Source organism: Carcharodon carcharias, chromosome 13 (genome assembly GCF_017639515.1).
Source record: "Carcharodon carcharias isolate sCarCar2 chromosome 13, sCarCar2.pri, whole genome shotgun sequence".
Taxonomy (NCBI): domain Eukaryota; kingdom Metazoa; phylum Chordata; class Chondrichthyes; order Lamniformes; family Lamnidae; genus Carcharodon; species Carcharodon carcharias.
In genome coordinates, this window is record NC_054479.1 from 123,101,024 (window position 1) to 123,116,748 (window position 15,725).

Here is a 15,725-nt window from a genome sequence, read left to right on the forward strand (position 1 = left end):
TAATCCGGCTTCTAGTTACACACACGTTAAGGCAACAGTAAAAACAAATAGATTTAAACAGACCCAGGCAAAGCAACACAATACCCTGGATAGAAGAATTCAAAATGAGTTTTCTCAGCTTCAGTTCCTGCAGACAGCAACATGATGCACAGAGGCTAGAGGCTTTTCAAACTTGTAAGATCTGAGAATGTCTTCTTTCCTCTGTCACACAGCCTCATCTCCTTTATACATTTTTCTCCCTTTTTAATGTAAATTCCATTGTTCCTATATGCTTTTGCAACTTTATTTTCCTTGTAATATAAATCTTTCATAGTACTAATTTTATGAGAAAACTTTGGGAAAAATAAACACACTGTTTGGCTTAGCTTTTTCTGGCTAGGTGTAACATTCTACCATCTCTATGAAATTCAAACTAACCTAATTTATCTAAAAATGATAATTTTCCTTACACCTCACATTCTAAAACTGCAACCATGTTTATGTATTTAGTATTTCAAACCTAGCTTCTTTTTTGATGCATCAAAACCTCCAGACCAGCTGTCTCCAATTCAATTAAATCCTTCATACACACATACACACAGATAAACTATCCAAACTCCTCTATTAACTTACCTTCCCAATAATATTATAAGAATTATTATATTTTCATAACACTAGTCGTAGACTGACCAACCAGCAGAAATAATTTCTCTCTATTTACCTTTAATATCTTGAAAACTTTGATCAAATCACCTCTTAACCATTTAAATTTTATCCTTAATCTTATTCTCATTAAATTGCTGACCACCCAGCTTCCCTTCCGGGCCCCCATGATGACTGATATTGTTAGTGGTTACTTCCCCTCAGGTACTGTCCCCATCCCTTTCAAATCTGCCATCATTGCCCCTCTCTAAAGATTTAATCCTTGACCCCTCTGCCCTTGCAAACTAATGAGTCATCTCCAAAGTCCCTGAAAATATTCCAACCTCCCAAAATCCATTCCCATATCTGCTGCAACACCATGTTTGAGTCCATCCAGTCAGGTTTCCACCCTCGCCTCAGTACTAAAATTCCGCCCTCGCCGCAGTACTAAAATTCCGACCTCGCCGCAGTACCAAAATTCCGACATCGCCGCAGTACTAAAATATCCATCCAAAGTCAGACATGATGTCCTAAGTGACTCTGGTAAACTGCCCCTTCTCACTCTCTCAAGCTGTCTGCAGCCTTTGATGCAGTTGCTAGCACTATCCTGCTCCAATGCCTCTCCACTGTCATCCTCATGAGTGGGACAGTATTTGTTTAGTTACATTCCTATTTATCCAGTCATAGCCACAGAATCACCTACAACGGTTTCTCTTCCTGCTCCCTAACTGTTATCTCTGGAGTCCATCGGATATCTATCCTGTCCATTTTATTTCTCATTTACATCCTGTCCTGAAACTCTCATGTTTTTCATACATATGGAGGTTTATGGGTGTGAGCATGGATGGTTCTGTCTGTGTGGCTGGTTTAATTGAATTAGAGTCAGATAAACTGCAAGATTAAAATTATCAAAAGAATTAGATGTAAAAAGGGTATTTGAAATGCTAATGAGTGAGCTATAGTAAAAGAGTCAGCAGGTAAGGTGTAAATGAAATTTTCATTTGTAGTTAAGTGGGGAATAGTGTGACTTTCAAAGGGATGGTAGGATGTTTACAACTAACAAGATAAATAGGGCAAGGTTATTATGTTTATTTTGCCCAAAAGGAAAGACCATAATGATGACATGAAATATTTTTAAATTATGGGAAAAGTAAATTTCCAAAGATATGTAGAACAATGGGATTTTACAGATTAAAGAGAGAGAGAAATGTATATAAAGAAGGATAGAAGGCTAGCATGGGTTGGCCATGTAAAATCTTGAAAGGCACGCCATGTGACACAGACTTCGAAGAAGTCCTAACTACTCTGGAAAAAGTGTTGCTCCAATAACTAAAATAGTGTTAAAAGCCTTTGGAATTCCACTGTCGAGTGAATGCTGCAGTAACCTTGCTGGGTTGCTTATTTAAATGGAAAATCTATTTTGGACTGTTACCTTAAAGGGGGTGTGTAGTTGGGAGTCAGGTTAATTAGGAATTTTGGGATTTGTTATAATATTAAGTAACTGTAACCTTTTGTGTCCGTTTGAATTCTTTTTTGATAATAAACGTTTTAATTTATTTTTAAAAATCTCTAAGGGTGTTTGTGGACTCATTACTTCGGAATTCAGTGCACAAAACTTCTCACAATAAATACAAATTGCAAAACCATCTTGATAGTGTGGCCAAGTTTCCTTTGTTGAGTTGGTCACCTGGCACATATCATTTGTCACATCATAACAATCCGAATATATGACATCAGGTTCTACATGCACTTTGATGACACCCAGCTTTACCTCTCTACAGCTTTTCAACCTCTCCATCATCTCTAAATTGTCGCACTACTTGTCCAACATTTAATCCTAGATGAGTCATCATTTCCTCCAGCTAGATATTGGAAAAACTGAAGCCATAATCTTCGGTTCCCATTACAAACTTTTCTCCCTACCCTTCTCTGGTAACTGTCTCAGGCTGAACCAAGCCTTTTGCAACTTTGGTGTGTTAATTGATCCTGAATTGAGCTTCTGACCTCATAATCGCTTGAACACTAAGTCCGCCTACACTTCTGTGGCATCGACCATCACTGCCCCTGCCTCAGTCCAACTGCTGCTAAAACCCTCGTCCATGCCTGCGTTCCCTCCAAATTTGTCTACCTCCTGTCTAGCTTCCTACCTTCCATCCTCTCCAACCTTCAACTCACCCAAAACCCTGCTACCCAATCCTAACCTTCATCAACATGTCTCATATCTCTGCTTTCCTTACCTTGCACCCACAGGCAGCCAGTGCTGGTGCTAGAATGAGGCTGACCTTGTCCCCGACTCCTCCTGTCGAATGCTTGTCAACTACCAAGCCCAACCATTCTTTTGGCCATTGCAGGGTGACACCAGAAACTTTCATCTCCTTGGTTAGATTCACGGTCTCCTCCTGTGTCATTCCCTGAAGACGAATTGCCATTAGCATGGCACCTAACAAAGATAATCATGGAAACTTGTCACAGGCAATACAACCAGATCGTTATAATCATGGCAACCGGAACTGTGTGATGCTGCTGATGTTCAGTATCACCGAGCCGGGACTAACGCAGGCTACAGACATGCACTTCTCAGCCCTCTGCCTGGGCAGCGGTGGGTTTACCCACCACTCGTGTGAAACAGATGAGCTGCCAGTGAGATCAGCAACACCAGCCTAAACCCGAGGGTGGCACAAGGTAATCCGGCAGTAACAGAGGGAGCAGCAATTCTGGGCAGAATTTTCCACTCCTGCCAGTGGCCAGAATCGTGGTGGGTGGGTGAACCGGAGGTGAGAAATCTGTTTCCCGACGGTGGGATAAACTGTGGGAATTTTTTTGCTCTCTAGACTTTCAAGGCATGTTAAAGGTGATCAAGTTTCCCGACGAACAATGTCGAGAACCCCATTTGCATTCATTAACACCTCAAGCCTGCTCATTAAAAGGCCACCTCACCAGAATTAAGTATGCCCTTCCCAGCAGTGAGAGTGTAGAATGTTCAGTTTCATGACTGTGTCTAAGTGGTTTGCACCTGGTGAGCTTCACCTCTTCCATGACTTTGAGGTCTGTAAATGTTGCTTTCTCCTTCCGTTGGACCTCGGGTAACTTTCCTCCAGTGCCATTAGCAAACACTACACCAAGGCTAGACAAGGGAGGCAGGCAAAGGGTGGAAAGGAGAAGGGGCGGAGTCCAGAGAGGGGGTGTCCGGGAATAGGGAGGGGTGGGGTATGGAGTGTCCGGGGAAGGGGAGGGGGGGTGGATGGAGTGTCCGGGGAAAGGGAGGGGGGGGGGTGGGGGGGGGGTGGGGGGTGTCCAGGGCTGGGGCGGGGGGGCGCTCTGGGGAAGGTGGAGAGAGAATGAGTGTCAAGGGTAGGGTCCTAGGGGCTGAACTCAGGTTACTGGTAATAGGAGGGACCACTCACTCAGTCAAAGGAGGGAGCGGGATGCAGTAGGATCGCAGGTCCAGGGTGAAAGTCTGGTAGGTGAAGGCATTATTGGGTGCGTCATGGATATAGACAAGATATGTGGTTCGAATAACGGGAAGAGGCAGGGTCAGTGTGAGCATGGGAACAATAATGGGTGTCAGTTCTAATGGGAGGGCAGGCATGTGGAGTAGGATCATGATAGGGTCCAGGGTAATGGGGGAAGGTTTAAGGGTGACAGAGGGGAGAGGACTGGTGATACTGGGTAGGTCTATGGTGATGGGATTGGGGGGGGGTGGAGTTGATGGGTGAAGGGAAATGATAGAATGTGATGGAGCGAGTTTGAAAGGTGATGCTCACCATTTTTCCAAACTGACCTTGACCACACAGTTAGTCAGTCAGATCCCTCGAGGTGGGAGGAGGGTCTTTATGGGCAGGTGGAGTTCAGGTTCAGCTGACTAAAGGAACATCCTAATAATTGAGGAAATTGGATGTCCAAGATGCTCAGTTGTGTTCTCCTCTCCATGGTGAGGGCTACATTGCAGCAGGTTTGTTCATAACATAGTGATCCCAGCGAGGCATGGAGCTGCTCTTCATTCTGGGCCATTTGCCATCAGCTGCAGTCAGGGGCAGTGATGAAGGGAGGTGGGTGTCTCCAAGGGGCATGGCTGGTGGAGGGCAGCCAACTCACAACGCTAAATCTCCATCTTCCCGGGTGAATGGTCTTGGCTTACAAGGGATCATGCAATTAGTCTTTCAATGCTGCCAAGGTAATGGTCTCTCTATAGGGTCTTAAGGGTAGTGGAGACAAGTGGAATAGTGTCCAAGTGAGGCTACTCGCACATGACTCACATCACCCTGGCCAAGAGCAATATCTCCATGCAAATCCATGAATGAATGGGAGGAACATTCGTGTCTGGTCATCCAGGTTATCTTCAACCTGGAAGGAGTGGGGTGGAGATGCCATGTCTAGATGGAGGCCAGGTGAAGGGCTTAGTACTGGCTTGCTGGCTTGCTGGCTTTGAGATGGAGGAAAACCTGTAAAGGACATGCTCACTAACTGTATCACTTTAATGTATTCACTGTGGTGTCGAAGATGCAGGCTTCAGGCAACCCTTCCTTGGTAATGGCTCACCCAGGAGGAGGAGGGCCCATCACTAGTTGGCACAGGGCCTGGAACAACAAGATGCAGTGGGGTCTCTATAAGATCAAGACGCTGGCGAACATGGATCACTGCAGTGGCGAGCATTGGCCCGATCATGGGTGTATTGACAGTGGAGCACTTATCTGGGGATGTGTGAAAGGCAATGCCGGTTTGGCTTCACATTAGATCAAGGCCACTGAGGAGCAAAAATCATCCAAAGGATTATGGAAATCTGGAATTTTCCCTCCTCGGGCAGTCCTTGGAGCTTTCAAATCAAGCGATATGGAGCTAAAGTGGAAAAATGGAGTTGAGACACAGATCAGCCATGGTCTGATTAAATAGCAGAACAGGCTTTAGGAGCAGAATGGCCCATCCCTGTTCTTATGTAACAGGATCTAGGGGTTAACAAATCTCCTCTTACTCCTATTTTCTCTCCGGGAGCCAATGAATGCCATTTAAGAATAGGAACCTATCTGATTTTTCCACTCCCACTCCAGGGGTTCAAATGCTGATTGTGGTTTCCACTATTTTTCTGGTTGAGATCAGTACAGATTGAGGGTTGATATATCTCAGACGTGACTGGGCTGCTCTGTTTGGTTCAGTACTATACTTGGTAGTACATCCATACAAGACGTGTTCTGGTATCAGGTGCACACTTGTCACACTGGAGATGTCACAGATTTAAGACAATTAAAAATGAAGCGGAAATACCACCTGCAAGTGTTACCTATCTGGCAGTCTTGGATGGTTTGCTTTGTTACTCCTTGCACAAAGTAACGGATTTCTTCCGCGTTTAAAGCCTGTTTATCTCGCTTCTTCTGAATCATTCCTGGGACATTAGCGTGAAGTTGGTTGGTGCACATTTCCTTTGTGTTTGTCTGGAAATGAAGTCAACCCTTGTGGAAAAGAAAGACTAATCTCAATGAAGTATTTGTTTGGTAGAGTACAAATATTGCTTTGATCCAAGATTTGGAATGCAGAAAAGGAGGGAGAGGAACAGACTGACCATGTTCTATAAAATATAGAATGAACTGTTGGAAATTGACAAAACCAAATACTTGGTGCCCTCCATTAATGACCAAACATGAGGTAACCATCCACACAAACTACAAAGACCATTTGTTTCCAAGACAGTGTATCAACAATCTTTCTTCCCAAGGACAATCCCACAATGGAACAAGCTGTTAAAGGAAACAGTCATAGCCCCACCACTTGAAATTCTCGAGACCCATCTTTAGATTATTTCAATTTAAAAGTTTTCATTATCAGGATGACGATCTCTTGAGGCCATGCTTGGTTTAGCTAGCGCTACCCATGTCAATGTTGGCAGGATACAGATATTAATCTGTGATGCTGACACAACTAAAGCAGAAGCAGAAAATATTTAGCAGAAGATGATCTAAATGGTAAAATCTCCTTCCAACCTCTCCTCTGTTTACCAAAGGAGATTTCAATCAGGTCTATCAAATGCCTACTCAATCTTCTCCATTTGAGGAAAAGCTGCCCTGATTGCTCCTCACTCAGACCTCTCAGCACTTTCTCCAGAGCTATTTATGTCCTCTTTTATAAGGAGATTAAGTCATCATGGGCTCTGCTTTTGTGTTCAATCTCTTTGATAGAAACTCCAAAATCCCTTAATGACTTTAATCCTATTTGACCATCTTTAGCCATTACCCATTCACCTAATACCTTTGTTCCTTCTCTGCATTTTCCATTCTAGGTAGATTTACCATTCTTCACTCCTGTTCATCAAATTGAGCACCTCGTACTTCTTTTCTATTAGACTGCATCCACCACTTATTCGCCCATGTTCCTAGTCTTGGATATTCATCAGCAGTTGGCTGCTCCCCTCAATTTGATATAATGTCACAATCTGCCCAATATTGATATAAAAGCTTAGAATTTATAACATCCACAGAAACATACTTTCCAACAAGGCCTTGTCAGAAGTCACCAGGAGAACATACTTTGGCTGATTTTTAAAAAATTATTCCATGCATGGCCCAGGGACGTTGAGGGGGCAAAATTGGATAGCCCCAAAAACAGACACAAGGAATGCCGTACAGGATTATCTTACACTCATTGCTTCTAATGCAGACAGAATGCAAACTTTTTTGCTGCCTGCTCATTTAAATGGTTGCAGCATGCAGCCAGCACCAAGCACACTGTTAAACAGCTGCACACCTGGTAAACAGCTGCACACCTCAGTGGGGGCCTAAGTTTATGCAAGGGTAACAGCACTTAAAGTTAGCTTGCATCACAGGTGCTGAATGTGACTGGGGAAGAGAGTGTTTAACCTACAAGAAGAATAACTATTTTGCATCAGAGGAGAGAGGGTGTGCCAAGGTTCCCAAATGCGGCACTGGAGCCCCCAGTGCAGGAGGTGGTGAAGTGTCCTCCATCCAGCGGGGCTCAGCAGGCCCACCAGACAGATGTTGCAAAGGCATAGGAACTAGAGAGCCATTACAGTCGATTTCAGCACTGCAGCCCCAAGATCCTGGATGCTCTGCACCAAGTTCAATGATCTCATAGTGTCAAGGTCTGTGAATACATCCTCAAACGCCATGTATTACAACTGAACCCAGAGGCAGATTTAACGTGAAACCAAACGCCAGAGGGCCACAAAAATGCAGGGCATTGGATGAACACAATTACTCTCAGTATCTGATAAACATAGAATCTACTGAACGGAACATGGATGATTGCGAAAGAATATCGAGCAGTCACTCGAACTTGCTTCTACTCTGTGTAGAAAGACACTTATTTTCCCTGTGTTATACAGGCGCGGTTAAGCCCAAATCTGTGCTGTTCTAACAAGCTGCTGATCGGGCCACGATGGTATTATACATGTGTCGTCTGGTGGTGGAGAGGTGGGCAGGGCAGTTTGATTTGCCGAGATTATCCAGAAATTACTCTCAACACAGGGCACTGCAGTTTAAACTGTGGAGCATTGAGCAATGACTCAGACGGAACGCTATTGCTTCAGGTTTAATGGTGCTATCAGATTAATTGGTATATTCCCCTTGCAGTTCGTTGTTGGGAAAAATTTCTAGAAATGACGTGCTTTATGTACCTAGTAGCAAAAATGTAATTGACCATACCCACCTGCCATTAAAAATTAAATTGGATAATAGCTAGAATATCCATTGAGCGTGTTTAACCCTTACAACGGCTGAATAAACTCAGGGCAGCGCCACAATCTGCGTCTGTGCAATGCTGGCGAAGTGCCTATCATTCTATGAAAGTTCAATCTAAAGTCAAGTTTGAATTGCTGCACTGAAGCAGATCAGGGAGTATTTTGTTTGCCGTGTGCTGATCTGAAACGTTCTGAAAGAGAAACCAGATTTAAACATGAATTGGTTTGGTGAAGGTGAAATTTTACCCGGCCAATCTTTTTACGGATGATCCCAGAGTTTTCAGTAAACTTACTAGGGGGTCCTTCTAGATCCAGTTTTGTACAAAACATATCTTTTAGAATTCTTTAGGCATAATGGTACATCTTTCGGAAACTGGTCGACAGACAGCAATTCCTAATCCTCGCAAGAGGAATCTCCTTTGGTGACGACGTACGGAGAAATGCATAGCACAAGTTTATTTACATTAAAATGCAACGCCGGGGAGCCCGTGTTCAATTGACGCTGTTCAGCTGTTCTCAGCACAATGGCTTTGCATAGCTTTTTGTCTAAAGTAGTTCATTCTTTTTGATGTAGTTTTTGAACTATATCATGATGTAGAACAGGACAGCGCCAGGCATGCAGCAGCACATCGAAAGTTCAGGCAAGATCATAAAACCGAGACAGCTTGAATTCTTAACAGTTAAACAGCAAAGGGTACGCTACTACTGTTCGCTGGCAGAGTGTCATGCACTGTTATATTCTCTACTCTGCAAACAATAGAAATTGTACTCACAATACTCCCCAGGAAAATAATTAGAAAATAATTCTTCCAGGAATGCCTACCTCGAAGAAATAATTAGGCGTGGCCGAGATAGCTCAGCTCAGTAACATACATGGTAAATAGATCAAAACAAAAACATAATTACCTGGAAAAACTCAGCAGGTCTGGCAGCATCGGCGGAGAAAAGAGTTGACGTTTCGAGTCCTTATGACCCTTCGACCGAACTGTCGAAGTTCGGTCGAAGGGTCATGAGGACTCGAAACGTCAACTCTTTTCTTCTCCGCCGATGCTGCCAGACCTGCTGAGTTTTTCCAGGTAATTCTGTTTTTGTTTTGGATTTCCAGTATCCGCAGTTTTTTTGTTTTTATCTCTGCGGTAAATAGATCATGTGCATATTTCTATCGAAAGTGGAATGATTTTCTTTTTATAACAATTGAATGGCAGGAATACAAAGAAAACAGATAACGCTTTATGAAAGGGAGCACGTTCCGCGTTCGATTTGGTGCTCAGTACAAGCCTGCTGATTGACAAACTGCTGAAGGTGTAATCATGCATATCTTGTTTTCCATCCCTCCCCTCACTGTCACAACCCTACCCTTGTGCCTCTCTCCTTTCAGATAACCAAGAATTGCAATTTGGCCAGTTTTTTTTTGGGGGGGGGGAAGAGATCGAGAAAGAATTGGAAGCGCAGTAAGGTAAGAATGAAGATGAAACACTGTCACTCACCCTCACACCCAACCATCACCAACTCACATACTGACACTATGCATACCTTAAAGGAAAGTTCAGAAACAGGATTGCCCTGTGGTGACCTAGTGGGCAGTAGCATAACCTGCAGCCAGGTCAAGGGACAAGAGTAGCACAGCCATCAGCTTGTTGGAGGGCAAGGTTGCATCAGTTTTGCTGCACAGGGACTTAGACAAGGACTTTGATGGGGCAGCCTACAGAAGAAAGCTCATGGGGATGCACAATGAAATGCTTGGTGCATCGGCAGGCATGCAGTCAATATCAAGGATTCTGGCACCAACCTGGCACAAAGCTTGGAGCACATCATCTCCAATGTGGGGCTGGTGACCAACTGAATGAGCCCATTTGTGAATATCCATGATACAACCTGTAATGGCTGAAACCTCAGCTTCCATTACAACACAAGGTCCAGGAAAGTTGGGGTAGTTTCTTTAAAGAGGAGGCAACAAGGTGACCTGATTGAGGCTTTCATTTTCCTGTTACATATCAGACCGAATTAGGGAGAGGTATTTGCAGATTGATTTGTGTCAAACTGATTAGGGGAGAACTTAAACAAGATCTGGGACTACACACCCGGTCACGAGAGAGCAGTAAACAAAAAAGTGAACAGAATGTGGATAGTTTCTTTAAAGAGGAGGCAACAAGGTGACCTGATTGAGGCTTTCATTTTCCTGTTACATATCAGACCGAATTAGGGAGAGGTATTTGCAGATTGATTTGTGTCAAACTGATTAGGGGAGAACTTAAACAAGATCTGGGACTACACTCCCGGTCACGAGAGAGCAGTAAACAAAAAAGTGAACAGAATGTGGAGTTAGGCCACCCAATCAGTGGAACGTAAAAGGTTTTCATGTGACCTTCTGGCAAGTGATCAATTCAATGCTGTACAAAGTCCCTGGAAAACTTATTCCAGTAAAATGCTGGAAAAAAAAAACTCAGCAAGCTCTGGTGGCGTCCGTGGGGAGGGAAACAGAGCGAAGGTTTCGAGTCCGTATGACTCCTGTTCAAAGGAGATCCCAGGAGTCATAAAGGATTGGGAACGTTGCAACTTTTAGCCATTGACTCAGGAGCCGAGCCTGTACCATCCCTTTTCACATATTTGCATTGTTAGCTAAGAAATTGATCAGATTTGGTCATCAATCTTTAAGTAGCTGTTGCTGGGAAACCGGAGTGACAATGGCGTTTTCACGTGGTGAGGATCATTGATCCGTCTGGGAGTCGGAGACAGGAGACGCGCTCACTCAACACTCCTTGCAACCCCATTCTCGCTAATCTCTGCAGCTGTGTTCCGTATTTAAATCCTGGATCGATTAAAAAAAAAGTGAGCGGGAATTGGAAAAATGTGGGTTTAAAGAGCTTGTGAAATGGTCCGCTGTCTCCAAATTGGCAGAGTGCCAGCCAGTGAAGTGCCTTCGAATAATAAGCATGTTCTCCACTTCAAACCTTACCCTGGCTTGTGAGGTTTCTGTAAAGCCCCAATGGTGAAGGAGCCCTGTCGCAAATCTCTGATTTGTGATGACTGGGTTGATCTCACTACAGTTGGTGCCAATTATAGAAAGAGACAAATTGACCCCCCCCCACGGGCCCTGACCCTGACCCCACTGCACAAGAGCACACAAGTGTGTGGAGGTGGGGATGAAGACAGTGTCGGGGCTGAATGTCATACCCTCATCATTGTCCAACATCTTGTCAGTGGCCATTATTTAGGCTAAGGCGTCAAATGAACCCAAGCCTCTCTCCAACTCGGTGAGTCTAAGCTCTGCTCAAATGGACTCGCCCAATATTAGTCTCATTACCCCTATGAATATTTGCGGTTAGTTGGGATTGGTCGAACGGTAGTTTGCTCAATTGTTGACTCAGTTAATGGCTGCCTCATTCTCTCTTCCTGACCATTCCCAAGTAGTTCAGCTTTTCCATTACTGGGGCCAGCATTTCAGAACAGGGATTTTCCAACTCCGTCATTGTTACTCATCACTAAACATCCCATGATCATTTCAATTCTAATCATTGTGCCCTGTTTTCAAATTCCACCCCCCCTCCCCTCCCCTCCCCTCCCGCCAGATAAATCTGTTCATCTACAATGCCGACTGATCCTTGGGTTGGAACATGGAGACCTCACCGGCCGAAAATGGCCATCGCCGCGATGTACAACAGTCCAGGCCCCAAATACCTCTTGCGTGGACAGACAGGTCTGTATGACACAGCTTATCCCAGGTTTCTGGTGCCCGTTCCCTTTCACGTTTGGAACGAAAGCTCAGAGCCGCGAGGAAGCGCTCGCCTCCCTCCCCGCCCAAAACAGAATGCGACTAATCCTGGTGACCGGCACTGCAGAGACTGTGCTGGCTGTGATACCCCCGACACATCCTCATACTCCTGTCAGCCTTTGGTCATGGGCAGAGCAGGAGAAACTCACTGTTGGACCACGCCTCTTGGGCGAAAAATGATCCAATCAGGCTCAGGGAGAGAAACACGAAATAGTGCGGATGCTGGGAATCTGAAACAGAGACAAAAACTGCCCGGGAAAAACTCAGCAGGTCCAACAGCGTCTGCGGGGGAGAAAGACAGGCGATAACGTTTAAGGAAAGTCGCAGGGACTCGAAATGTTATCTCCTGTCTTTCTCCCCCGCAGACGCTGTCGGACCTGCTGAGTTTTTCCCGGGCAGTTTTTGTGTAGGCTCAAAATAATGACAGCTCCGGCCCCGTCAAGCTGGGGGCCCGCTGGAAAATCCCGCCCTTCCCACTGACACCGAACACATCCCATCAAAGAAAGTGCGGCGGACTTTCCGCCCGGGCTCTAAGACAGAATAGCGGCGGAAATTCCGGGGGAAACAGCACAATGTGAACATCCGGAGTGGGTGTGGGGTGGGTGTGTGGGTTGTGGGGCAGAGTGAGTGTGTGTGTGTGTGTCGGTGGAGGGTGGGTTGGGTGGCGGGGTTGGTGCGGGGGGGAGTGTGTGTGTTTGTTTGTGTCTGTGTGGCCGGGGGGGGGGGGGGAAGTGTGTGTGTGTGTGTGTGTGTGTGGCGGGGGGGTAAGTGTGTGTGTGTGTGTGTGTGGCGGGGGAGGGTAAGTGTCTGTGTGTGTGTGTGGCGGGGGGAGTGTGCGTGTGTGTGTGTGGCGGGGGGAGTGTGCGTGTGTGTGTGTGGCGGGGGAGTGTGCGTGCGGCGGGGGAGTGTGCGTGCGGCGGGGGGGAGTGTGTGCGGCGGGGGGGAGTGTGTGCGGCGGGGGGGGAGTGTGTGCGGCGGGGGGGAGTGTGTGCGGCGGGGGGGAGTGTGTGCGGCGGGGGGGAGTGTGTGCGGCGGGGGGGAGTGTGTGCGGCGGGGGGGAGTGTGTGCGGCGGGGGGGAGTGTGTGCGGCGGGGGGGAGTGTGTGCGGCGGGGGGGAGTGTGTGCGGCGGGGGGGAGTGTGTGCGGCGGGGGGGAGTGTGTGCGGCGGGGGGGAGTGTGTGCGGCGGGGGGGAGTGTGTGCGGCGGGGGGAGTGTGTGCGGCGGGGGGGAGTGTGTGCGGCGGGGGGGGAGCGTGTGCGTGTGCGGCGGGGGGGAGCGTGTGCGTGTGCGGCGGGGGGGAGCGTGTGCGTGTGCGGCGGGGGGAGCGTGTGCGTGTGCGGCGGGGGGGAGCGTGTGCGTGTGCGGCGGGAGCGTGTGCGTGTGCGGCGGGGGGAGCGTGTGCGTGTGCGGCGGGGGGGGCGTGTGCGTGTGCGGCGGGGGGGGCGTGTGCGTGTGCGGCGGGGGGGGCGTGTGCGTGTGCGGCGGGGGGGGGCGTGTGCGTGTGCGGCGGGGGGGGCGTGTGCGTGTGCGGCGGGGGGGGCGTGTGCGTGTGCGGCGGGGGGGGCGTGTGCGTGTGCGGCGGGGGGTGCGTGTGTGTGTGTGGCGGGGGGTGTGGCGGGGGGAGCGTGTGTGTGTGTGTGTGTGTGTGTGTGTGTGGCGGGGGGTGTGGCGGGGGGAGCGTGTGTGTGTGTGTGTGTGTGGCGGGGGCGAGTGTGTGTGTGTGTGCGGCGGGGGCGAGCGTGTGTGTGTGTGTGGCGGGGGCGAGTGTGTGTGTGTGTGTGGCGGGGGCGAGTGTGTGTGTGTGTGTGTGTGGCGGCGGGGAGTGTGTGTGTGTGTGGCGGGGGGGAGTGTGTGTGTGTGTGTGGCGGGGGGGAGTGTGTGTGTGTGTGTGGCGGGTGGGAGTGTGTGTGTGTGTGTGGCGGGGGCGAGTGTGTGTGTGTGTGTGGCGGGGGCGAGTGTGTGTGTGTGTGGCGGGGGCGAGTGTGTGTGTGTGTGTGGCGGGGGCGAGTGTGTGTGTGTGTGTGGCGGGGGCGAGTGTGTGTGTGTGTGTGGCGGGGGCGAGTGTGTGTGTGTGTGTGGCGGGGGCGAGCGTGTGTGTGTGTGTGGCGGGGCGAGCGTGTGTGTGTGTGTGGCGGGGGCGAGTGTGTGTGTGTGTGTGTGGCGGGGGCGAGTGTGTGTGTGTGTGGCGGGGGGCGAGTGTGTGTGTGTGTGTGTGGCGGGGGCGAGTGTGTGTGTGTGTGTGTGGCGGGGGCGAGTGTGTGTGTGTGTGTGTGGCGGGGGCGAGTGTGTGTGTGTGTGTGGCGGGGGCGAGTGTGTGTGTGTGTGTGGCGGGGGCGAGTGTGTGTGTGTGTGTGTGGGGGCGAGTGTGTGTGTGTGTGTGTGGGGGGCGATTGTGTGTGTGTGTGGGGGGCGAGTGTGTGTGTGTGTGTGTGCGGGGGCGAGTGTGTGTGTGTGTGTGGGGGGCGAGTGTGTGTGTGTGTGTGGCGGGGGCGATTGTGTGTGTGTGTGTGGCGGGGGCGAGTGTGTGTGTGTGTGTGGCGGGGGGGAGTGTGTGTGTGTGTGTGGCGGGGGCGAGTGTGTGTGTGTGTGTGCGGGGGCGAGTGTGTGTGTGTGGCGGGGCGAGCGTGTGTGTGTGTGTGGCGGGGCGAGCGTGTGTGTGTGTGTGGCGGGGGCGAGCGTGTGTGTGTGTGTGGCGGGGGGAGCGTGTGTGTGTGTGTGGCGGGGGCGAGTGTGTGTGTGTGTGTGGCGGGGGCGAGTGTGTGTGTGTGTGTGTGGCGGGGGCGAGTGTGTGTGTGTGTGTGGCGGGGGCGAGTGTGTGTGTGTGTGTGGCGGGGGAGAGTGTGTGTGTGTGTGTGGCGGGGGCGAGTGTGTGTGTGTGTGTGGCGGGGGCGAGTGTGTGTGTGTGTGTGGCGGGGGCGAGTGTGTGTGTGTGTGTGGCGGGGGCGAGTGTGTGTGTGTGTGTGGCGGGGGCGAGTGTGTGTGTGTGTGTGGCGGGGGCGAGTGTGTGTGTGTGTGTGGCGGGGGCGAGTGTGTGTGTGTGTGTGGCGGGGGCGAGTGTGTGTGTGTGTGTGGCGGGGGCGAGTGTGTGTGTGTGTGTGGCGGGGGCGAGTGTGTGTGTGTGTGTGGCGGGGGCGATTGTGTGTGTGTGTGTGGGGGGGGGCGAGTGTGTGTGTGTGTGTGGGGGGGGCGAGTGTGTGTGTGTGTGTGGGGGGGGCGATTGTGTGTCTGTGTGTGGGGCGGGGGCGATTGTGTGTGTGTGTGTGGGGGGGGCGATTGTGTGTGTGTGTGTGGCGGGGGCGATTGTGTGTGTGTGTGTGGCGGGGGCGAGTGTGTGTGTGTGTGTGGCGGGGGCGAGTGTGTGTGTGTGTGTGGCGGGGGCGAGTGTGTGTGTGTGTGTGGCGGGGGCGAGTGTGTGTGTGTGTGTGGCGGGGGGAGTGTGTGTGTGTGTGTGTGGCGGGGGCGAGTGTGTGTGCGGCGGGGGGGATTGTGTGTGTGTGCGGCGGGGGGGGAGTGTGTGTGTGTGTGTGGCGGGGGGAGTGTGTGTGCGTGTGGCGGGGGGAGTGTGTGTGCGTGTGGCGGGGGGAGTGTGTGTGCGTGTGGCGGGGGGAGTGTGTGTGCGTGTGGCGGGGGGAGTGTGTGTGCGTGTGG

The 15,725-nt window shown here is 49.6% G+C and overlaps 2 protein-coding genes across 2 annotated transcripts in view; one reads left to right on the forward strand and one right to left on the reverse strand.

Moving 5' to 3' along the window:
• Window positions 1-6,007, reverse strand: part of LOC121286141 (thymidine phosphorylase) — a 30,767-nt gene extending 24,760 nt beyond the window's left edge. Inside the window, exons 1-2 of the mRNA XM_041203125.1 lie at window positions 5,897-6,007; window positions 2,859-3,061 (exon numbers count right to left, since the gene is read on the reverse strand). Coding sequence (XP_041059059.1) covers window positions 2,859-3,061; window positions 5,897-5,996 — 303 coding nt within the window. The 5' untranslated portion in view covers window positions 5,997-6,007. The remainder of the gene's footprint in view (window positions 1-2,858; window positions 3,062-5,896) is intronic.
• A 5,886-nt stretch (window positions 6,008-11,893) lies between these two features.
• Window positions 11,894-15,725, forward strand: part of LOC121286239 (outer dense fiber protein 3-like) — a 150,073-nt gene continuing 146,241 nt past the window's right edge. The window contains exon 1 of the mRNA XM_041203265.1: window positions 11,894-12,002. Coding sequence (XP_041059199.1) covers window positions 11,894-12,002 — 109 coding nt within the window. The remainder of the gene's footprint in view (window positions 12,003-15,725) is intronic.